Source organism: Populus nigra, chromosome 1, assembly GCF_951802175.1.
Source record: "Populus nigra chromosome 1, ddPopNigr1.1, whole genome shotgun sequence".
NCBI lineage: Eukaryota > Viridiplantae > Streptophyta > Magnoliopsida > Malpighiales > Salicaceae > Populus > Populus nigra.
The window spans coordinates 29,157,817-29,184,431 of record NC_084852.1 but is presented as its reverse complement, the minus strand read 5'-3'; the positions used below and the strand labels follow the sequence as shown (position 1 = coordinate 29,184,431).

General features: G+C 29.8%; 1 protein-coding gene and 1 pseudogene across 1 annotated transcript; one reads left to right on the top strand and one right to left on the bottom strand.

Moving 5' to 3' along the window:
- Positions 1 to 3,464: 3,464 nt before the first annotated feature.
- Positions 3,465 to 13,510, bottom strand: LOC133681110 (cell division cycle protein 48 homolog; annotated as a pseudogene).
- Positions 13,511 to 17,850: 4,340 nt separating this feature from the next.
- LOC133681102 (putative UPF0481 protein At3g02645) lies at positions 17,851 to 19,506 on the top strand. The gene has a single exon (XM_062104208.1). It carries the CDS (start codon positions 17,851 to 17,853, stop codon positions 19,504 to 19,506), a length of 1,656 nt encoding a protein of 551 aa, XP_061960192.1.
- Positions 19,507 to 26,615: the final 7,109 nt, after the last annotated feature.

Sequence of the window (26,615 nt, the reverse complement as noted above, 5' to 3'; positions counted from 1 at the left end):
TTTTTTATATTTTTTATTTAATTATATAATAAAAACAAATGCTCATAAAATTGAGCACCAACATAAAAATAGACACTTATTTGAAACAATTATCCTTAGAAAGCAAACAAAAATCAATAATACAGTTCATTTCTCAACCAATACAATATTAAATGATAAAATACAAAGGAATAAATTAAAAACAATTAAAAGAAAAAAAAAGCATATCATATCAGCTGGAAAACTTGTCAAACCTGTAAATTGGGTAAACCGAGTTAGTATGTCAAACTTGTGAACTGAGTTATAGACTCCACTGAGATTATAATTTGTTTTTTTAATCTATTTTTCATTTAACTACATGATAATAAAAATAGATGATTGTGAAATCAAATACCAACCCAATACTGAGATGTTTTTAGATTAAAGATAACTTCATAAAAAGCGAAACGAAACCAATTATAAAATTGAATTTCCAATTAACCTAGTATCTAAGGATGAAAAAAAACTACTTTTAAAAAGTTAAACTTGATCCACAAACCAAGTCAACCAGCCAAACTTTTAAATAGATCCATGGACTTTATAAAATTTAATAACATAACTTTGTTTTGGAAACTATTTTTTAACTATATGAAAAAAAATAAACGATAAAAAAATCAAATTCAGTTAAAAAAAAGTTACCCTACTAAACTTGTAAATTAGGGCAACCTGGGTTACCTTAACAAACTCGCAAATCATGCAAACCTTATAGAAAGGTAAAATAAAAAGAAACAAATTATAAAGTCAAATTCTCAATCATTCCAATCTTTTAAAAGATGAAATCAACAAAAAAAATTGAAAAACAATCATGAAAAAAATTAAAATACCTAAAGAAAGAAAGAAAGCAAAACACCATGTATTACTATTGTTATTTACAGTGCAATGTGTATGGGTGAACAATTGTTTCCTTTTAATTTTTATTATTTTATAAACTTTAATAACATGACTTTTCTTTAAAACTATTTTTTTTATAATATGAGGAAAAAAATAGACTACAAAAAAAGTTAAGTTCAATTAAAAAAAAAAAAAAAAGACAACCCACTAAACTCATAAACCCAGACAACCTGGGTTACTTTGATAAATCCGTAAACTACGCTAACCTCATATAAAGGAAAAATAAAAAGAAATAAATTACAAAACTAAATTTTTAACAATCTCAATTTTAAAAGATGAAATCGACAAAAATAGATTTGAAAAAAAATCATATAAAAAATTCAAAAAAATAAAAAAAATAAAACATTATGAATTACTATTGTAATCTATATTACCATAAGTATTTGATGAATACTAATTCCCCTGTATCCTTTAAATTTTATTACTTTATAAAATTTAATAAGCTATATAAGGTAGAGTGTGGAGCCTGACATCAAATCAATTGCTTTGCATAATAAGCATAGTAAGCGAAGTTAGAGTTACGTTTAAAGCCATGAGTGACTAGCTAGATGTCTCAATTGACTCCATACTAACAAATATCCTTAAATTATATTTTTGTGAGTCAACCGAAACTAAATTATATATAAAAAAAGTTTTATTGATGGGGAGCACCCTCACAATAATTTACTTGGTGCATCTTGTGTAACCTGAGGTAATTTTTTTTAAACTACTAATACCATGTGTTTGGAAACACAGTTCAAACGACATTTTATATAAATTCATTTTTTTTGCTATTTTTTTTTGCTATTTTGAATTGTTTTGATGTGTGGATCTTAAAAATAGTTTTTAAAAATATAAAAAATATATTATTTTAATATATTTTAACATGAAAAACAATCGTAACCACATTCCCAAACAAGCAGTAAGTCAAACCTTTTGCTTTTGCTATATGTTTTCAATTAACATTAAATGAATAATAGTCATTTCTACAAGTAGGATGTAATCTTTCAATTTTCAATTAACTTCAAAAAACTTGTACGCATAAGATATAAAATTTGACAAAAACAATTATAATTTTAAATCCGATTATTAGATTATGTTTAAATTTTATCAGATAATTCTACAGGTTAAGTTATCCGCTACACGGATCTTCTCAAATTAAACCAAAAAAATTATATTTTTGTTATTTTAATTATATTTCTAGTTAATTTTATATTTTAATTATTTTTTCCACTTAGTATTGTTAGATCAGTTTCAAATTTCTATATCAACAACTGAAATATTGTTTTAAGATTGGATTATTAAATTATAATTTTTTAAAAAAATATTAGAGTTTTTTCTCCATAGAGTATAGTTTAAAGGCTGGAAAATCCTAGTTTAAATTTATACATCTCGTGAAATTTAATTTGGCCAGTAGTGCAGGCTATCTTTTAGTTTTGCATTAGCTTCGTGTCATCATTTAGTCCCTTTTTCTCGGAAGATTTTGAAAACACATCCTCACATGAACAACTAAGTATATTAAAATATAAATTAATTGTTCAAGTTTTTGGTTTATTTTTCAATAATTACAAGTTTAAGTTTTTTTAAAATTATTAAAGATTTATATAATTATTAATTTTAGAGCTCATAAAATTAATTGAAATACACACAAGTTTATTCGGATATCCACGTTAATCTAAAATAATATTAAAAATATTTAATAAATTACTGTTAATAAGGATAGTGATTTTCTGACACGGGTTAAATCCTAACTTCAATCATGCTCTAACAACAGTTATTTGAGAAAAAAGGTAGGGAGGAGACCACCAGTTTCTATAAGGAAATTACTGTTTTCTGGTATTTAAAAATCAAAATGGAAAACCGCAAGTCAAGCATCGGCGTACACGACATTTTATGCTTTAATTATGACGTGTAAACAAATACGTTTACGAACCAAAATAGAAAAGGTTAAGCTTGGAAAGAAATTAATCCCAGACACATTAGACATAAAATCTGATAAAATAATTATAATTTAAATTTAATTATTTTATTATATTTAAATTTTATTAGATAATTTTATAGACTCCGTCACCGCATGAACTTTTCAAAATTAGGTCAAAAGATTCTATTTTTGCTATTTTAATTATTTTCCTAAATAATTTTGTATTTTAATTATTTTTCACACTTAATCGTGAATTCTTTTAATTAGATCAGTTTAAAACTTTTATTTCAACAATTGAAGTATTGTTTTAAGATTAATTATTGAATTATAAACTTTTCAAGAAAATCTAAGTTTTAAGGTTTCTTAACAAATGAAGAAGAAGTGAGGTTAAGAACAGAGGATTTGACCAATTGTTAAGGTTTCTTAACAAATGAAGAAAAAGTGAGGTTAAGAACAGAGGATTTGATAGGGAGAATTCAAGGGAGAAGAGATGAGACTGAATTGACTATATTCTATATTTTTTGTATTCAACTGATAACCTTGATCATGGTTTTATAGTAACTGAAAATAACGACTAACTGACTACTCTAACTAACTATAACAGCTATAAGAATATGCTAACTAACTATGGCTAACAACTAACAGAATTAACCATTCACTTGTTGCGTGTTGCAGACGTTACCAATCCTGCACCACCTTTAGCTTCTTCTTTCCATATACTACACCCATTTCTAATGACTAGGTACGTAACAGTACCCCCTTCATGGAAAGATTCTTGTCCCCAGAATCTATAGCTGAAACAATTCACGTATCAACACTGAAATCTGGGAATTGCAACTGAAGCTCTGTCAACTCCTCCCACGTAGCATCTTCAGGGAACGAATTTGACCACTAAACTAAGCCTGCAACCACTTCTTTCTAAAGCCAAGTTTCATAACATTCCTCAAGAATCAAGGCAATGGAAGCTGTCATTAGCTCTACTTTTAGGCTCATGAGTCAGGTGCCCTCTCTAAGGTGCTCTTTATCATGATCATGTACAACATGCCATTCAGTTTTGGCGTTTAGGCAGAGGGAACAAACAACTGCTCTTTTCAAGGAGGACTCTAATCTATCCTTCATATCAAGATGCCTCTGAATATACCTTGCAAGAGCTAGGTGTTGAGCGTCCTCTTTTAGAGTATCTCTTTTTGAGCCTCTACTAAGATCATAAGCATGCTGGAGAAACTCTCAGGGATAGTAATCTCTCTCATGACAATAGCGGCATTTGTAAAATGAACCTAAAACTCAAAATCTAATTCTTTCCTTCTTCAAATCTTTATAATGCCTTTCTTCATACTTGTAAAACTTGGACTCTCTTATGTTCCTTTCTTGTGATCTAAGAGACATCACTAACCCTCCAAGGATTGTTGAGAAAGAAGCTGTGATATTGGATTCTTGATAAAAAAAAATGGAATTGAGTGGTTGTTGTAAATTACAGCCTCTTTACTATTCTGTTCTTTCCTATCAGAAATTGTGCTAGCTCTTTCAACTTCTTGGCTCTTTGAGTATGTTCTTAGCAGGGCCATTAAAACCTCCAATTTTGATCCGATTTGATCAAGCTTTTTGTTTTGTTCCTGCCATTGTCTATTGCATTTAGCTCTAAACTTTTGAATTTCCTGATTATTAATTTGACCTTCTTGTATGTTCTTGGATCCTTGCAATACTCTTTCTTAATTGCTGTGAGTACCATTTTTCCCCCCATTGTTGGAGTATTCAAGATTCCTCTAGAGTTGGCTCTAACTTCTCTTCCTACCATATCAGTAGCAAGAAATGATTGGAACTGATTTGATAATGTTTCAATCCACAAACTGATTTGATCAGTTCTTTTGTTTTGCTCCACTCGTTATTCTTGCCACTTGCTTTGTTGATCAGCCATTGATTCATGAAATTCCTAGTGAAGGCTTTGCATTCATTCATCCAACCTCTTGCAACGGAAACAGCACCATTGTCGCACAAACACCAACAACGCCGCCGCTAGGTCAGTCTCTCTCTCTCCTCCCCCTTTCCTTTGTCCATTTTTTATTCGTCTTCATTTGCACGCAGAAATAAAATATAAATAGGTGGTTCCTGTGCTCAGCACAACAACCAGCAACCAATACATTGGTTGTTTCGGGCTGAAACATCAGCCCAACCCATGCGGCTGGGTTGAGTCCAGCCACAAGTAGGTTTTTTTTTAGGCTGGTTTTGGCCTGATTTTATTTTTGGCAGATCTCAGCCCAGTTTTTTTTTAGACCGAGTTCGGCCTAGTTTAAAAAAATTCAAAATTCAAAATTTATTTTTTTTAAATTGTGATTTTCCTGTGTATTTATCTAGCAATTTTGCTTAATATTAGTTTGTATTTTTATACTATAAAGATACAAATCCGGTATTAAGATACCCGATTTTCGTCAAGACATTAAAAAATAAAAAAATGTTTTGTTTTCATGCATACGGCTGAGTCTCTCAAAAATTAAAAAAAAAATCATATTGTATTTTCAGACAATAAAGAAAATTTCAAAAATATGTATTAGCATGCATTTTAGCTTTAATAACCAGTTCATTAAAGTCACGAGAACTAGGCCAATATTTTAAAAATTCTAAAAAAAATATTTTTTCCTTTTAATATATGGGGTTACGACCTTATACGTAAGACATATTCCGAATATTAAATTCTTTTGTTAACGTTAGAACGATTAGGTTTTACCCGATAAGATAATGATCTCTTTACCGAGGAAGACTTTTCTTAAACCACAGACGGACCAACAACTAGAAAACATGACAAGACCTTAGACTTTATCAGACAATAAAACAATGCAGCTTACATTAGGTAGGTCATATTTGGGGTGCTAATACCTTTCCTTTACGCAACCAGTCCCCGTACCCAACCTTTGAGACCAGTTAGGGTTCTTAGTGACCAAAATACTAGGTGAGAACTCCATTTCCATTTAACTGATAAAAGACAAGAATTCCTTGTCTCCTGATATTTGCCACATTAGATAATACGAATTTAAAGGTGGATGTTTTTGCCGCGACGCCGCACACGTACAACACAACTCTTTGTCTAACTCAAGTTTTTAATTAAACTGTGAGAGAACTAACTCGATTTAAATCGATTGATTTTATAGGTCAAATTACAACCTTAATTATCGATAAAAACATGATTTAGCTTTTAAAATTTTTTCAAGATAATTATTCTTTTAAAAAAAATATTGAGACGATGATATATTGGATCGATCAAGTCCCCCCTTTGGTAACCCGGGTCACGGACTCTATCGAGATTAATAATTTTTTTATATTTTTTATTTAATTATATGATAAAAATAAAAGCTTACAAAATTGAACACTAATCTAAAAATAGGCAATTATTTGAGACAATTATCCCTAGAAAGCAAACAAAAATCAATAATGTAATTCATTTCCTAACCAATCCAATATTAAATGATAAAATAAAAAAGAAATAAATTAAAAACAATTAAAGAACAAAAAAAAGCATATCATATCATCGAGTAAACTTATCAAACTTGTGAATCAGGCAAGCCGAACTAATATGTCAAACTTGTGAACTAAGTTATAGACTCCATTGAGGTTATAATTTGTTTTCTAATCTATTTTTTATTTAATTACATGATAACAAAAATATATGATTGCAAAATCAAACACCAACCCAATACCGAAATGTTTTTTAGACCACGATAACCTCATAAAAAATAAAATAAAACCAATTATGAAACTGAATTTCCAATTAACTCAGTATCTAATGATGAAAAAAGAAGTAATTTAAAAAAGTTAAACTTGATCCACGAACCAAGTCAACCAGCCAAACCCTGTCAATAGGTCCATGGACTTTATAAAGTTTAATAACATAACTTTTTTTTTAATTTTTTTTTAATTATATGAAAAAAATAGACGATAAAAAAGTCAAGTTCAATTAAAAAAAAAGAGTTACCTTACCAAACTCGTAAATCAGGGCAACTCGGGTTACCCTAGCAAACTCGCAAACCATGCATACCTTGTAGAAAGGTTAAATAAAATGAAACAAATTATGAAGCTAAATTCTCAATCATCCCAATATAAAGATCAAATCGACAAAAACAAATTTTAAAAAAAATCATGACAAAAACTAAAAAACCTAAAGAAAAAAGAAATAAAGCAAAAAATCGTGTATTACTATTGTTATTCACAGTGCAAAGTGTGTGGGTGGACAATTATTTCCTCACACCTTTCAATTTATGTTATCTTATAAACTTCAATAACATGACTTTTCTCTAAAATAATTTTTTAACAATATGAGAAAAAAAATAGACCATAAAAAAGTTAAGTTCAATTAAAAAAATATATAAAAAGACAACTCACCAAACTTATAAACCAGGGCAACTTGGTTACTTTGGCAAACCCGTAAACCACGATAACCTCATATAAAGGAAAAATAAAAGGAAGTCAATTACGAAGAATTTTTAACAATATCAATTTTAAAAGATGAAATCGACAAAAATATATTTGAAAAAAAAATCATATCTAAAATTCAAAAAAAAAAAACAAAACAAAACACTGTGGATTACTATTGTAATCCACAATATAATGAGTATTAGGTGAATAGTGATTCCCCCTATATCCTTTAATTTTTGTTACTTCATAAAATTAAATAAATTATATAAAATTCAAGTTTAATTTTTTTAAAAAAACCCACCAAAACCATAAGATGTGGCAACCTGGGATATCTCGATAAACCCGTAAATCACACTAACCTCATAGAAAGACAAAATAAAAGAAAAAAAATTACAAAGCTAAATTCTCGACCATCTCAATATTTAAAAAATAAAATTAACAAAAACAATTTTGAAAAAAAATCATAATAAAAAAACAAAAGGAAAAGGAAAAGAAAAAAAAACATGTGTTAAAAAAATATAGAAAAACACTATAGCAATCAACAGTATTTACAGTGGGTACATCATTTAGCTTTTCTTACAATGGACATGCTCCTTTTCCTTTTCTCTATACTTTGATTTGTTGATATTTCTATACATTAAAAAATGTGGAAAAATCATTGTGTTGATACTATGTATATAGAGAGTTTGCTTTGTGAACCACATTGCAGTTGTTCAGAGGACCGTGAGGGACGTTAACTTTACTATTTTTTATTTCAAAAGCTGCTAGCGCATGTTGGGTCAAAGCATGATCACTTGACTCAAGTCTCATCGGTCTGACATAGCTGTTTTAGGTATGTTTAGCCATGCCTAAATAGTTTTTTTTATTTGTTATAAAAAACACATTTAAACTACCTTTAAAATATCATAAATCGAAATGTTGATTAATTTTTTTTATAATTGTTTTTTATTTTTTATAAAAAAGATTTAAACTATCATTGAAATATCCTAATCAGGAATCCTAATTAATTTTTATTAAGTTTTTTTATTTTTTATGAAAAAACATTTAAACTACCCTTGAAGTTTCATAAACCGAAATACTAATTAATATTTTTTATAAAAAAAACCATTTAAACTATCCTTAAAATATCCTAAATAGAAATTCTAACTATTGTTTTTAATTTTTTATAAAAAAACAAATTAAACTACCATTGAATTATCCTCAACAAAAATGATAATTATTTTTTTATAAATATTTTTTATTTAAAAAAAACATTTAAACTATCTTTGAAGTATTCTAAACAAAAAATCTAATTAATTGTTTTTATAAAAAAATATTTAAACTATTATTGAAGTATCATAAATAAAAATGCTACTTAATTGTTTTTTTATTTTTTCTATAAAAAATATTAAAACAATCCTTAAAGTATATCCTAAATAATTTTTTTATAAATATTTTCTATTTTGTTTTATAAAAAACATTTAAATTACCTTTAAAGTATCATAAACAGAAATGTTAATTATTGTTTTTTTATGTTTTTTTTAATTAAAAAAACATTTAAACTACCCTTGAAGTATCATAAATAAATTTTTTTATAAATGTTTTCTAGTTTTTATATTAAAAAAATTAAATTACCATTAAAGTATCATAAACAAAAATCTTAATTAATTTGTTTTATAATTTGTTTTTATTTTTTATAAAAAAACATTTAAATTATCATTGAAGTAACCTAAACAGAAATTCTAATTATTATTTTTATTTTTATTTTTTATAGGCTCTTAGGTCTTGTGATCAAGCCAAATTAAAGAGTCTTGGGTTTGGCAGTGAAGCGAGACCCTAGAGCATTAGGTCTGATAGTCAAGACAGACTCAAATAACTTGGGTATGACAGCCAATCCAAACCCATGAGTATTGGGTTTGACGGTCAAACCAAACCTAATTCTCTTATAATTATTCTTGAAGTAACTTAAATAGAAATCATAATTATTATTTTTTAAATTTTTATATGCTTTTGGGTTTGGCAGAGCCTTGGGTCTTGCGGCCAAGCCAGATCTATGAGCCTTTGGTCTGGCAGTCAAACAAGACCTAAAAGCATTGGATCTTGCGGTCATGCCAGAATGAAGAACATTAGCCAAGAGGCTTGGGTTTGAAGTCTATGTTAGACCTAAATCCTTGGGTTTGACACCCAAACCAGACCCAAGATTACGAGGTCTGACATGACCGCCAGACCCAAGAAGCTTGAGTTTGGATATTGGCCATCACACCCAATTATTTTGGGTCTGGCATAGCTGTTAAACTCAAGTTTCTTAAATTTCACACGTCTCAATATTCAGGATACTTAAAATATTTTTTATACTCCTAATATTTTTTTCACAATTGAAAGAAAATATTTTAAACTAGTTATTGAGGGCGCGATAATATTCTAATTAGAGATAAAAACACGTGATTAGGGCTTTGAGATAAAAGAGCAACCTGCTGCTGTTTAAGATATACATGACATGGTAAAGGAAGGTGCGGGGACATGACCTTATTTAGCAACATGGTCTTTCTATTTTGTTTTACAACATCAATCTCTTTAAAACTTTTATACAGTCAAGCCAAAGACTTGCATGTTTTAGCGTGACAAAAAAAAAACAAAACAAAACAAAAATGTTTATCTTAGCTGTTTTTTTTTAAGGAATGAATATATATATATATATCTTTCTAGTATCTTTATAAAAAGATAATACTTAACAACTTAAATTATTGGTGTCACTAATGCATTGTAGAGCAGATTCACTAAATAGAGACGCAAGTTCTGCCTCAACATTGTTAAAGAATAATATAAATCATATCTTGAGGTCTCACTTAAATAACTTAAGTTATTGGTGTCACGACCCGATTCCCGGATCCATGACCGACAGATAGGCAAGGTTCTCCTCCAAGATTCCATACCTATGCGAACCCAAACTTACATACAAACTTATCTTTCAAATAAGTCAATCAGAGTTCAACGCAATAGTAACAACAAAACTAACTTACTATATATTTTGATTGTCTTAATACAAGAGTTAATACTATTTCATAATTGTGGAGCACTAACTAGACAAAAAAGAAAAAAAATATACTAATTTCAACAAAAGAACAGGTTCTGAAGGTCTAACAAAAGTGACCCGCTAACATCCTATAAACTTGAAAAGATAAATAATGAAAAGGTGAATTCAACAACTTAGTGAGTAGATAACGTTCAATATACACACATGGGGTAATAACAATGAGGAATATATATACAATCATGACTCTAGGTTCTTATAGAAAGTTTCTCAAATAGGCAATAACAAGAATATCATAAGGTAAAGCTCATCAGGAAATCAAAATGCAATGAGCATGAGGCTCCGTACTGTGGGATGATCAGTCTACACAGGTTGGTGACTCCCCCGACCAACTAGGGTTCAGATACGATGTGCACAAAGACTAACATTACCCTGGTAACATGAGTATTCTAACTGGCATGCCATAGGTTCATAATCATAATCAAACAGAAAAATTTATATCTCAAGGCTTGACTTATGATATCAATCAAATGAAGAGCTATCACTTCAAAAGTCAATTCAAAATATATACTAGTTCATATCAAGAATTCAGATTCAACAATTGTTCATGCTTTATCATAACAAGGATAATAATCTAAATATATATTATCAAGAAGCATGATTCAATTCATATTAACAACTCAAATATTTATAATATTTCTCATGCATATAAAAAATTATCCACTCACCTGACTCGAAAGCAGATACCGAAGAAAATCCTATAAATGTTCGCCCGGTAGAATATCAGGATTATCTAAATACAAATGAGACATTCAAAAATGACTCGAAAGAACACACAACCTATTTAATACACTTAACTAAAGGTCTATTCCATAACCCTATATATTTTTAAACTAAACTAGTAATTGTTTCTAAAAACCCAAAAATTAAACGGTTTTCGCAAAATCTAATCTATAATAAAACAAATAATAAGACTTAATAATAATTCACTAAATAAACCTCAATTATTCATCAAACCAATATGAAAAATCTAATATTACAGCTATGGACCAATCTGGAATTTATCATATTTTAAGGGTCAAATTGTAACTTTTGTCAAATTGAAGGACCAAACTAAAAAATATCATAAATTCATGACTATGCTAGAATTTTTCCCATAATTCATTCTCATTTCTGTCCAGAATCTCTAATTATGCTCCAGGGACCATTATGGAATTTATCCAAATTTTTAGGGTCAAATTATGATTTTTGTCAAATAGGACCACTAAATTGAAAGTGTTAAAAATTCATGACTATACTGGAATTTTGACCATAATTCAGCTTTTATTCTGTCCTGAATCTAGGAATATGCTCCAGGGACCAACCTGTAATTTTCCCAAAGTTTGGGGACTAAACTGTAATTTTCATAAATTGAGGGACCAAACTGAAATTTCATCATCTTCAACCTCAAACCCAGCATTTCCATAGAAAACCTATTGTTATCTCAAGATTTCTAACTCAAAATTCACCATTTACATAAATCATAACTCAAAATCATCTTTTTTACCTAAAATCTTTCAAAATCAACTAAACAACTCATTACCCACAACAATCAACCCATAACATTCAAATTAATTCATCAATCAACCCAAAATAAAATCTAAAAACCCTAATATCCAACAAAACATAAATTTAAAGCTAAATAAAACACATTATACACTTCAAAGCAAAAATCTTACCCTTTTAACTTATTTTCTCTAACACCCTTCTCCTTCTTTTATCTTTCTCTCTTTTCTCTTCTTCTTCTTTCCCTTTTCTTCTCTTCTCCCGTCACTCCCCTTTAATTTTCAGATCCCTCTATCCCTTTTTTTTCTATTTATATTTATCAAATTTTATTCAATTACCATAATACCCTTATTCATTTATACCTACTTTTAAGCCTCAAAGGGCTTTGTTGCCTTTTCTTACTCTTTTATTTCAAAACATCACAATTGAGTTAAAATAGTTCTTTGTCATGGTATCAGAGCCTTGATGACCAAGCAGTCACGAGTTTGAATCTCACCATCCCAATTTATTTAATAAAAATTAAGCACAAGGTGATGTGTGCATGTGTAAGTTTCAAGCCCAAAAGGCTTTCACTTGAGGGGGTGTGTTAGATTCATATCTTGGGACCTCACTTAACATTTTAAGCTATTGAGTTAAGATGGTTCTTTGACAAACATACCCTAAGTTCCCTTTGACTAGTTTTTCCAAGTCGACATCTTTAGAGAGCTTCATCTTCTTTGTATGGACATGAAGAACCTCAAGGCAACCAACTTCATCTGGAACACCAATATCTATTTCTCTGTCGAACCTTTCAAACCTCCTCAATACAGGGTCTAGACCGTTAGGCCTGTTTGTAGCTCTTATCACAATAACATGGGTACGAGCCTTTAGCCCATCCATGAGAGTCAGTAGTTGTGAAACGATTCTTCTTTCTATTCGCCACTAGTTTTCTCACGTTTGGGAGCCATTGAATCAATCTCATCAATAAATATAATTGTCGGGGCATTCTTTTCAGCTTCTCCAAAAGCTTTTTTGAGATTTTGCTCACTCTCTCCCGCCATCTTGGACATGATTTCTGGTCTGTTGATACAAAAGAAGAAAGCCCCAGTTTCATTAGAAATATCCTTTGTTATCAATGTTTTACCAGTTCCAGAAGGACCATAAAGTAGAATTCCTTTTTGTGGCTTCACACCAATGGTCTTGAAAAGTTGAGGAAACCTTAATGGTAGTTCAACCATTTCCATGATCAGTGACAATTGTTTCCTAACACCACCACTATCATCGTAGCCAAATCGATCAAGACTTTCCTTATCTTCCCTCTTCATAGCTTCCCCTTCACAGAAGATCTCTGTATCAGACGCAACCACACAGTATGTAAAGATATCAAAGGACCTAGTCCTGCCACATGTCAAGAGATTAAAGAATAAAATTATTAGAATGTTGTTAGTATTGTTAGACAGTTAAGAAAGTCTATTAGCATTCATTAGTGAAAATAAAGAGAGAATAGATAACGTAAACATGCTTCAAACTATAGATATATATAAAAGATGTCAGATAGTGTAATAGTGAATTAATAAAGAAGTAATACATAAGTTTTCTTCTCTCTCTCTGTTTAGCAGAAACTCTCTCTGCTTCTCTTCATTTCTCTATTTTTTTCTGTGTAAATTTTGCTATCTTTACATGGTATCAGAACTCATGGATTCTTGATCTTGTGATCTTCTGCTTCTGCACTCTCTGGTTTCTGTTTTTGATTCTGGCTTCATTCTCTTCTTTTTCATGAAATTCTTTTGCATTCATCGATTTGTCTATTATCTGTATGATATATTGTCTAACTGAAAACTCTTTTTCAAATCTTCAATTTTCTACAAGATTCTTCCTTCTCAATCTTTGATTCTCTTTTTTTACTTCTTGCATTCTCAAAATGGTGACTACTTCTCAACTATAGATTGTTCAATCTCCAATTACTTCTTTGCTTCCTACGATTTCTACTGCTATGACAGTCAAGCTTGATGATACAAATTATCTCATATGGCACTTTCAGATGAAAATTCTTCTTGAAAGTCATGGTATTTTAGGATTTGTTGATGGCTCAAAGAAGTGTCCAAGTCAATTTGATGCAGATTCTGATCTTAAAGGTGTTGAAACTAATGATCATCAGGTTTGGAAAATGCATGATCAAGCATTGATGCAGTTGTTTATTGCCACTCTCTCTTCTATTGTGATTTCCTATGTCATTGGATGTGTCAGTTCTCATGATGTGTGGGTTAAACTGAAGGATCAATTTTCTACAATTACCAAAGCATGAATCTTTCAGATGAAAAGTGAGCTTCAAACTATTAAGAAGGGTTCAGAACTCATGTCTTAATATCTGTAAAGGATCAAAGATGCACGAGATCATCGTCTTTAATATAGGAAATCACAATTTTGATAAAATTTTTGACCCACCTTTTTGATAAAAATTTTCAAAAAATCCAAAATTAGCGAAAGACAACGAAAATTCAGAAAATATGTTTTTAATATATTTGCATCGTTTTTAGTATTTTCAGCTTCGTCTCAAAAGAATTTAACTTTTCAAAAATCTTTGGAACACATTCAACTTTTAACGTGTTATATTTTAAAATCACCGATTTTCCTCATTCAAGTCGATGTTGATTAGAAAAATCCAAAAAAAATTAAGAAAAATCAAATTTACAAAAAAGAAAGAAGTTGAGGGATCAAATTGGAAAATCTAGCAATATTTTACCCATAAATATTGGTCTCCACAACACACATAATGGGGGCAATTTTGAAATTAAACAAGGGGAAAAAAAAGAAACCCTGAACATAAATCCATCATTACCCAACCAGCTGCCCCCCACCCATCCTGCAGTTGTTCCTCTTCTTTCCTCTCAGCTGTTTGGATTAACCATCAAATCCAATTATCTTGAGTTTGACATAGCCATTAAATCCAAGTTTTTTAAATCTAACATGTTTCGAGATCTAAAATATTTAATTTTTTTAATTTTTTTTTACATTTAAAAAATAAATTATTTTTAACCCGCTATATAGAGCCCGTGATAATATTCTAATTAGAGATAAATTACACGTGATTGGAGCTTTGAGATAAAAGAGCAACCTGCTGCTGTTTAAGATATACATAACATGGTAAAGGAAGGTGCGAGGACATGACCTTATTTAGCAACGTGGTCTTTCTATTTTGTTTTACAGCATCAAGCTCTTTTAAACTTTTATACGGTCAAGCCAAAGACTTGCATGTTTTAGCATGACAAAAAAAAACAAAACAAAACAAAAATGTTTATCTTAGCATTTTAAATATATATGTTTATCTTAGCATTTTATATATATATATATATATATATATATATATATATATATATATATCTAGTATCTTTATAAAAAGATAATACTTTAATATTAACATATTTTCAAGTATATTTTTGTTGTAGGTGTTTATTAAGTTCATTTTGACTAGCTTGATCAGAATTAAAAGGCATATCAAATTGAAATATTGAAAATTTTAAAATAATAAAACCATCAATTTTATTTATTTATATATAAATAAAATGTTTTGCCAAGATAAATAGATTTATAGTGAATTGCTCCCTTAAATAATAAAAAAATGATAAGACAAATCTTAATTTTTAATATATATATATAATTCAAACTTAAATGTTGGTTGATGTTTTGTTTAGATAAGAACATAAAATATTAAAAAAGTGGTAACTAATAAAGTTTTTGAAAAACTCATATACTGTAGAATTAATTTCATTATCATAGATGTTTTTTCTATTTACGAGGCTTTAAGGATTTTTTTCATTTCTTAGATTTTACAAGTTATTATTAATTAAATTTTTTTTCTAGTTTTTTCAAAAAGAAACTCAAGATTTTCTAAGTTTTATTATGTTTTGCAGACCTTTTTAGAAATTTTTATTGTTTTTCAAATTCCTTATTCTACTTTCTCTGCCTCAAATTCGACGACGTCATTCTAATGTTTCTTGGATGATTTAATTATGTCTCAAAATCAAATTTGCATCATCGACTATTATAATACATTTATATGGTGCATGTTTTATATATTTAATTTAATTTAATTAGTTACAACTTAAATATTTAAATTTGTTTCTCACTGGTTGAAAATTACTAACCGTCTAAATTACATTTATAGCAACGTACGTGTGGCCAAAGCAACTAGTTTTCTATTAAAAAAACTGTATATATCAAGGTGGAATCTTAAATATTGTCTTTTGATTTAAGATTTTTTTTTAAAATGGATTTGTGTGTGTGTTTTTCAAAATATTTTTCACTCAGAAATAAATTAAAATAATATTTTTTTTATTTTTAAAAAATTATTTTTGATATCAGCGTATGAAAATGATCTAAAAACACTAAAAGTAATTAATTTAAAATAAAATAAATTTAATTTTTTTGAAATACTTATAAATTGCAAAATTAAAAAAGATTATTCAAACTCAAGTTTGACTTGTGGATTTTGAACACAAGAAAATAAATAATTAAATTGTGGCAGATATTGTAACATCGATCACAAATTAAAGTCAATAATTAAAGCTTAATCTATCTTCTTCTCTTTCTGAGAGTGTTAAAAACAAATTTGGCATGCGCAGTTATCCCTTTTAACCTGTCGAAGTGTTTTATAAAAAAAACTTCAATTTCAATGCCACGACTTTTGAATCTTGAAAACCATGAAGCTACGTCCATGGTGACTTTCGAAACCTTGAACGCCGTCGTCCTTCACTCTTACAGGCGTACATGATAAGGGACACGTGTCCCATCCTGTTCATGGAGTTCTGAAGCTTAACTACGTGCTTACAGAGAATTTATTCAAGATTTAATCTTTTTTTTTTTTTTGAATTTGACGTGAATATTGGTGGGCTTCTGAACTCAATTATATTCAAAGGGTCAGGATTAATGCAAGAAAAAGGAGAGTCAAGGGGATCAGATCTTATCCTATAAATCAAGAATAATAAAGAAGAGTAGTTTCTGTTGTAAAAGTAAAGGAAATCTTATCTTAGAAATTAGGAAAAATCAAGAAGAAGAAGAAGAAGAAGAAATTGACCCTTAATTTGACCCGAAAATTATTAAAAATATAAATTTGCAGTCATTTCCTTGTCGTCGCAAGGAACTTTCATATCATTCAGCTGATGGGACTATTTGCACGTGTCATTTCAGGAAAAGAATGAAAAAATAAAATGGATTCCCTTCACTTTTCCTAATGTTAATTCCATCCATATACTCTTGTTCTGCTAAGAATAGTTCGGATTACGTGATTCGTGTTTTTTTATTTAAAAAAAATATTAATATAATATTTTTTTATTTTTAAAAAATTAATTTTAATATTAGTGTATCAAAATGATCTCAAAATACTAAAAAAATATTAATTTGAAGTAAATAAAAAAATTAAAAAATTAAACGTTTTCAAAAGTACTTTTGAAACGTAAAAATACATGACGTAAGATTATATTATTTTTCGTTTATAATTGAAATCATGGATCTTTATTTTGAGATTTTCTTGTTATTAAACCTCTCCCTATTTATTTTTGTGTTTTAAAAATATTTTTGAAAAAATTTAAAAATTTTATATTTTTTTAATTTCAAATTAATATTGTTTTAGTGTTTTTAAATTATTTTCATGCGATGATATCAAAAATAATTTTTTAAAAATAAAAAAATATTATTTTAATATATTTTTAAATAAAAAACATTAAAAAAAAAACTACAATCACACCGTGCGTTGTTGATTGAGCCAGGCAGGAGAATGGAGCTAAGAATAACGCATGGCGTGCTGCCGTCACTGTTGTGGCGCATGCCCAGACGCAGGACAGGCAAACTTGACTTTCAAAGCCACTTTGGAACATAAGAATTTCCTTTTGACACTCATCTTGCTACCGCGTTTGAATATTCTAAGAGCCAGGCGTGGCCATGTATTATTGTTAAGGTCAAAACATCAATGAAATTCAACAAAACAAAAAATAAAAACCATCAATGAAAGGGATGCTCATAAACTCATATATATGCACCAAAATTGCGAGAAAAAAAGAGAGAGAAACAAAACAAAACCTAGCTAATCTGCCTGAAACCAACGAACATGTCTCAGCACCAACCCACCATGTCGTGTTGTTCGAGTTCGAATTTCGACGAGTATCAATGGGTCATTAACGTCGGTCGAGCACTCGAAAAGGAGCTTGAAGATGGTGATGAAGATCCTGTGTGCATTTTTACTGTCCCCAAAACCTTGATGTCTTCCCATCCCGACACTTATACTCCACAACAACTTTCACTAGGTCCATACCATTATTTGCGTCCAGATCTTCATGAGATGGAGTGCTATAAGCTATCTGCAGCCAAGAAACTGCAAAACCAACTTCATAGGCGCCACAACTTTGAAAATCTTGTCGAGCAATTGATAAAGCTTGAACCGAAGATTAGGGCATGCTACCACAAGTACTTAAACTTTAATGCTGAAACACTAGCATGGATGATGGCTTTGGATGTTTCATTCTTGCTCGAGTTTCTTCAAATTTATTCCCTCAAAGAAACTTCAAGTTCATCGAGGGTGGTTACGTCACGGATGTCTCATTTGCTTGATTATTCAAAGAGGAAATCGGTTCATCATGTAATTCTAAGAGATATGGTGATGCTTGAGAATCAAGTACCGTTGTTTGTATTGAGAAAGGTGCTAGAATTTCAATACCTTTCAGTTGAATCGGCTGATGATATGCTGCTTTCCATGATAAGGGGATTAGCTAAAGAGCTCTCTCCTTTCAAGACGATCGAGTTGCCAAAGTCTCAGAAAATCTTGGAGCATTCCCACTTGTTAGACCTCTTGTATGACATTATAGTGCCGAAAGTGGAAGAACCGGTAGAGATATCTGAAGATTTTGCAGATCAAATCGAAGCTGATATTCGGCTAGAAAGTGAAGGGTTTGGGTCTGATTCGAATTACGTAAAACAACTCCTGAACGAGATTTGGAATATGGTTTCACAACGAACGACAGGCCCGGTAAGTCTCCTGATCAAGAACATCTCATCATCTGTGACAATCAAGATGAAATTTTCTTGGACAATCCTATCTACACTCCTGCATATATCACCAGATGATCCCATTAATACAGAAGATGAGGGCTCTACCACCAGCATGAACAAGCCACCATTGGTAGAAGAGATCACAATTCCTTCAGTCACCGAGCTCTCAAATTCTGGTGTTTCTTTCATCCCTACCAGGGGAAACATCTCAACCATTAATTTCGACAAAGATAAAGCTGCATTTTACCTGCCCACGATTAGTTTAGACATAAACACCGAGGCTGTGTTTAGAAACTTGATGGCATATGAGATATCAAACGCATCAGGACCCTTGATTTTTACTCGATACATAGAATTGTTGAACGGGATCATTGACACTGAAGAGGACGTGGGATTGCTAAGAGAAAGAGGCATTATTTTGAACCGTTTGAAGAGTGATGAGGAGGTGGCCAATATGTTGAATGGAATGAGCGACAGCAAGGCTATTAGATTGACAAAAGCTCCAATTTTAGATAAGGTGATTGAAGATGTGAATAAGTATCATGGTAGCCTATGGATGATAAAGATAAGAAAGTTCACGAAGCGGTCTGTGTTCTCTTCATGGCAGTATCTCACGTTGTTCGCTGCCATTGTTCTCATGCTCTTACTGGCCATGGAATCGTTTTGCTCAGTTTTTAATTGCTATCGCATCTTTCACAATGATTTTTACGAGGGCTAGGGCTGGCTGGCTAGCCGATCGATGATCCATGCATGTTGCTCTAGCATACCAACCATGTGTGCTGTATATATATTTGTGTCCAAGTTAATTAATTAATTGTTTCATTTGTTTATTTATGTATTTATTTTTCTAAGTATATATCATTGTAATTAATATCAAATCAAATAAATGTTGACAATTCAAATTATTTAATTTTTATCCTTTTTACTGCTGTTCTTATAATTAAGTACACAATTAAACTCATATTCATTGCCATTTTTTCAATATCAAATCTTCCATCCTTAAACAAAAATATAAAAATACTAAGATATAAAAATACTAAGAGAGGTAGTGCTTTTATTATTTATCACCTCACAAAATACTATTCATTTTAATAATATTTTTTTAATAAATTTCAATTTTATCTTTTAATACTTAGTTTGTTGCGGATTAGATCTCATGATTTATTTCGATTTATTTTATATAAATTTATCTAAATCTCGTGACATGGATTATAAGTTTGATGGATTAATTTTATTGACTTGGGTTTTTTCTTCTTTTTTAATTTTATCATTCAAAACTTTATTGACTGAAAATTAAGTCTTTTTTTTTAATGAGATTATCTCGATCTCATGACCCAAGTAATCAGTTTGGCAGATTAACATGAGTTGACTTTTAGTTATTTTTTTATCCTTTTTTTCAATTTTATGTGATAAATTGAGAATCATGATTTATAACTTATTTCGATTTGCTTTTTATGGAGTTGTCCTAACATCATGACTCGGGTCGCGGGTATGATATGTTAACAAGGGTTGATTTAAGACATTTTTTTGTTTGCTTTATGTGAGGTTATCGTAGTCTCATAACTCGGGTCACGGGTTTGGTGGGTTAACTCAGGTTAACTTAGGTTGTTTTTTGTGATATTTTTTTAATTAATTTTTTTTTTAAATTTCATCCTTTAATATTTGGTTGATTGAGATTGAGTTATATAATTTGTTTTAATTTACTTTCTATAGTGTTATTGTGGTATCATATCCTAGGTTGATGTTTTGGCAGGTTAATATAAATTGACCATGGTCAATTTTTCCTTTTCTTAATTTTCTTTTTAATACCATCTTTCAATATTAAACTGATTGGGAACTAGGCTTTAAAATTTATTTTAATTTACTTTTTTTTTAGTTATCATGGTCTAATGATTAAGGTTGTGGATTTGACAAGTTAACTTAGGTTGACTCGGGTAGATCTAATATATTTCCGTCTTAATATTTTTTTTTAAAAAAAAAATATCATCTCAAATTATTTTTAATCAAACTATTTTTTTATCGATCATCTGAGTTTTTTTTTTAACCCACCTAGTCAACTAGATTATATTAGGTCAATCTCCACATTTTTGTTTTCTAGAAAAAAAAACATTGACAATACAAGAGCATTTTTTTTATGTTAAAAGAAAATTGATATGACCTGCGTTCCAATAACCTAGTTAACAAATACTCTAAAATACATGGGAAAAATAGTGTTCCCCACAACATTGTTCACCAAGGAACAAATCATTGCCACAGTGATTTGTCTTTATCTTTCCCATTTTCTTTTATTACGCCCTTATAAGCCTAAATTCATGGCCAATTAAAACACATCTATTAAAAAAAATGGCAAGATTCAAAAATAAGGGACTAATATGAAAAACATGGTAAAAAAAGGGTTTTTCAAAACCTGGGGCTGAACATAAACTTTGATCCTACAACTTTTCAAATTATAAACTTTCAATCTCTAAGAATTTATGACATTTAATTTTGGTCTCAAACTTTATTTTTTTTATTTTCTAGTTCCTAGTTTGAGAGATGAAAGAGAAAGTCTTGGTAGAGACCAATTGAAACCATGAAAACAAGTGTTTTTGGCGTCAATGAATTCCTTTTGATGGGAAAAGTTAATACAACATGTTTGTTTTCCCTTAAACTTGCCAAAAATAATAGATTTGAATCCAAAAGGAATTTTGATTTTAGGTTGATTGTGGGTTTTAGAGCCAACTTTTAGGTTGTTAGAGGTTATCGATGTATTTTACAAGGTGTTTAGGGTGTTTTTTTTATTTATTTTTGCAGGCAAAAAAATATTGAAAACGAGCTTCTCTTGATCTTAAACAAACCAACTTGATTTTCTGCTGACCTCCAATCGTAGTAATACGGGTTGTGTAGACGATGTGTCATCTGTTATTTTTTTCAAAGTATTAAAGACTTCGTTGTTTTTCGCTAGCTTTCACGGTAGCAGTGAGACAAACTCAACATGTTTGGTATAGCATAAAACTGAGTTTTATGTTGTGGGACCCACTAAAAAATTGGGTTTAAAACGCAGGTTTTGTGCAGCAGTTTTTACATGTTTTTTAATTGAGTTTCGTAAATATTCCTTACTCATCTCCTTTTTATGCATTCTTTTGCTACATATAAACTTCAAACACGGTTTTTACTAAACATATATTTAAATCCAACTAACTAGAACTTAAAATACTTTTTTCTAAATTTACTTTTTTCAAACAACAACCATAAAAGTTACCTCAAAAACAAATACGCCCTGGCAGACGACCCCTTAAAAAAATAAAAACAATAAGGCCTGGATGTGTGGGTTACTCCAGGACCATGTGCCTGGGCCTTCCTAACTTGAAATACTAAGCCTTTTTTGCTCTTTTTTTTGTGTCATTTGTACCTATTAAAATTGCATTTTTCCTTTCTAAATTTCATAACTTAATATTTTTTTATTGTTGATTGGGAATTGTAATTTGTTTTGGGCTTGATTTTTTTTTATAGCACAAATAATTCTTGATTTATTCAATTAGATATATTCATCAACTTTTTGAATTTCTCTTGGGGTTTTTTAATTTACAAAAGCATGTTGTAAAAGTCTTCATATATATATTTTTTTTAAGAAAGAACAAATATTTGACCCGCAGGAAAGCGCTATAAACTAAAAAAGGAGGGGGTTTTATTGTACCCTGCCACACAAAAAATCATTCATTTGAATAGTTCTTTGCCTTTTTTTTCTCTCTTTTTTTTTATTTGTTTTCAATCAATTATTTTTTAATTTCATCATTTAATATTAGATTTTTTATTGAGTTATCATACTTTCATGACATAGATCGAGAGTTTGACGGGTTAACTTGGCTTAGCAGGTTAACTCAATTGGCTTAATTTTTTTTACTTAATTAACTCTTTTTTTTTAATTCATTATTTAATATTGAGTTGTTAACTATATAAAGTAAAAGAGAAAGGGGTTTTATTGTACCCCTACTCACAAAGCATTATTCATTTGAATAATGATTTGCTTCTTTTTTTTCTATTTTTCTTTGATTATTTTTCAATCAATCTTTTTTAAAATATTTCATCATTTAATATTATATTTTTTTTATTAAGTTATGATACTCTTATAAAATTGATTGCGATTTTTACAGGTTAACTCAGTTTGACACATAAACCTAATTGTCTCAAGTTTGTTTTTCTTTTTCTTAATTAACTTTTTTTTTCAGTTTCGTCATTTAATATTGGATTGATTGAGAATTAGACTTCATGATTTATTTTGTTTACTTTCTATTATATAGTTTTAACCTCATGACTAGGGAATAATGTTTAACAGGTTAACTTGAGTTGACTCGAGTTGTTTTTTGTGTCATTTTTTTATTGATTTTTTTTTCTAATTTCATCATTCAAAAGTAGATCGATTAGGAATTGAGCTTCACAATCTTTTTTATTTATTTATTTTCTATGGGAATATCTTTGTCTCCTGATCAAGATCTCGGGTTTTGACAATTTAACCCTAGTTAAATCGGGTTGATTTTTTTCTAAGAAGTTATCTCGGTCTTATGATCTGGGTTACAGATCCTTCAACATTGGATTTTTATTTTATTGAGTTATTTTCGTCTTATGACTCGAGTCGTGAGTTTGACGAGTTAACTCAATTAATTCAAATATTATTTTTATTTTTTTAATTGACTATTTTTTTTCTATTGTCATCATTTAATATTGTGTTTGATTGAAAATTAGGCTTTATGATTTATTTAGGTTTATTTTTTATTAAATTATTCCGGCCTCATGATCCAATAATAATGCTTAACAGTTTAACCCGAGTTGCTTGACTTATTTTTCTGTTATTTTTTAATTATATATTTTATAAATTTCATCATTCAATATTGGGTCTGACAAGGCTAATTATAAATTGAGCTTCATAACTTGTTTTGATTTGTCTTTATGGGGTTATCTTTGTCTCATGATCTACTACCAGAAATAGATAAATACAAACAGGAATACCAACAGAATATTTTCGTTGGTAAATTGTAGACAGATTATACCGACAAAAATATTCCCTCAGTATTTACCAAGGGAATTATAGTGGGAAAAAAATAATTAAAACAAAGCTAAAAAAATGATGACGTGCCATTTTTACCAACAGAATTGCCGACGGAATTTAGTCGGTAATTACGTCAGAAAAATCATTGGTAAACTATCAACACTATTCATCATGTTAATTACAAAGAAAATTACCGACGGAACATTCCGTCGGTATTTTACAGAGAACTTTGGATCTATTCACTTTCTAATTGCACTATTACTGTTCTTTACAGACAAAATCAACGACGGATTGTTCTGTCGGTATTTTACAGATAGCTCTGAAACTATTCACTTTCTAATTGCACTATTACTGTTCTTTACAGACAAAATCACCGACGGATTGAAAAGTCATCAGTGTTATTTGGTGGTTTTCTAAAAAATTTAAATTAAATTAAAAATTTTAATTAAATATTACAGACGGAATCACCGACAGATTGAAAAGTTATCGGTGATATTTGGCGGTTTCTGAAATTTTTTTATTAAATTCAAAATTTAAATTAAATATTACAGACGGAATCACCGACAGAATTATTTAAAATATTAATATTTAATTATCCGTCGGTAAAACCATTGGTAAACACCCGAATAAATTGCTTAGAATCCCTAATTTCATAACAGACCTGTCTCCTTTCTCTTTGTTCTTCTTCTTGTTCTTCTCTTCTGTCCTCAACTCCTTCTCTTCTACTCTATGCTCAGGTATGTCTTCTTCTTCTCCTTCTTTTCCTTCTCTTCTCTCCTCAACTCCTTCTCTTCTCCTCCATGCTCAGGTATGTCTTTTTCTCCTTTCTTATTTTTTCTTCTCAGTTTTTTTTAATTAGTATACTTTACGAATTTGTTTTTTTTCTCTTCTTAACTTCACTTGCAACTACATTAAGGTAAAAAAAAAATCTTCTACTTTCGTGTTTTTTCACTATATTTTTTTTATTTTATTTTTAATTGTTTTTGTTCTTAATAATTGTATGAATGTTGTTATAGGATTTTTTTTTTCATATGAGATCAATTTTTTGTCGATTTATTTATAGGATTTTTAAAATTTTTTCATATGAATTTTTTTAGTTGAATTTATTTTTTCATGTTATTTATTTGTTGCAAATTTTTTGAGTTGATTTTCTTCTTCCAAGCATTTTGAGTATTATAGAGTGTTGATTAATATTAATTTAATTATTTTATATTTTTGTAAAAAATATTTTTAAATAAATACTGACAGAATTATATATGGTTTGTTTCCAAGGAGATTACCGATGAAATGAAAAAAAAAATTGCTCGCTTTTTCTGTCAGTAAATCCATCAGTAATAATAATTTTTTATTACCAACGAACTTACCGACGGACAAAAAATTACCGACGAAAGATTCACTGACAAAGACTTTCCGTCGGTGATTTCGTCGATAATTTTAGTCTTCATCAGTGATTTCATCGGTAATTTTTTTACCAACGGAATGGTAGTGCAAATACCGACGGAAAAAATCCGTCGGTAAATCGAAAGATTTTGGTAGTGATCAAAGTCGTGCATTTGGCAGGCTGATTCGAGTTAAATCATGTTTTTTTTTTCTATAAGATTATCTCGGTCCAATGATTCGGATCATGGGTTTGGCAGATTGACTTGGATCATTTTTTATGTTTTTTTTTTAATGCCATCCCTTAACATTGACCCCAGGTTCCGGGACGAGAATCAGGTAAACAGTTGAAGTACCAAAGAGCGATCCCAAGGGACGGAAGAAAGGAAGCAAACTAAGATTCCTAAGAGCTGTTTCCTACTAGCAGCAGGAAAAAGAAGAGATATAACAAAGGAGATCAGACAGCACCTGACCCTCTGTCTTTGGTAGGTAGAAGAGAAGTTTTCTCAGATTCCTCATCTTTTGAGCTTTCCCCGGTTAACGTTGAAGCCAAAGAAACGGGGGGAAGGGCACAACCAGTAGTTCCCACACCCATTCCCATTCAATGATTGATTCGAATAGCTAAGCGAAGGCTGAATTGAATGGACGAGTAAGGATGGGAATACGAGCTCCTTCATCTTAGCTTGTGAGGGAAAGACGGCGATAGCGGATTCAGCATGGGAAGGTAGAACATGGATCTCGGTGTCCGGTCATCACGAAAGGAAGGACATTTCGCTTGTCGGTTCGGATTGCTTCATCAGAGACACGGTCTAGAGAAGAAAGGTGTCATCCGTCGTCCGGTCTCCTTTGATTTGAATTTGATGCTCACTCCACTTTGAACTGAATTAATGTCATTGGGCTAATTGAGGATTGAGATTTATAATTTGTTTCGATCTACTTTTCATGGGGTTATCTTGATATTATGACCCATGTCGCAGGTTTGATAAGTTAACTCGGGTTATTTTTTTAGGTTTTTTTTATTTTTCTTTAATTTTATCCTTTAACATTGGGTTGATTGAGAATTAATTCATAATTTATTTTGATTTATTTTCTATGTGATTATCATAGTCTCATAACTCGAGTTGACCCAAGTCAATCCAATATGCTGTTAATTATTTTAATGTTAAAAAAAGATATCATCTTAAAATTTATTTTAGTCAAGTTATATTTTTACGGGTTATAAAAATTGTATTTAGATCCATAAAGTTAATATTATATCAAATCAACATTAGTAATATATATTTGAACATTTTTTTGTACAGCTTGCTAAAACTTGAGGAAGATGCATGTAAGGTACAAGTGAAAGCACGAGAGAAACACAAGTGAATGTATACAAATTTGTCCTTGACTCGAGCCATCCTTGAATTCTACATCACTTAACTCTT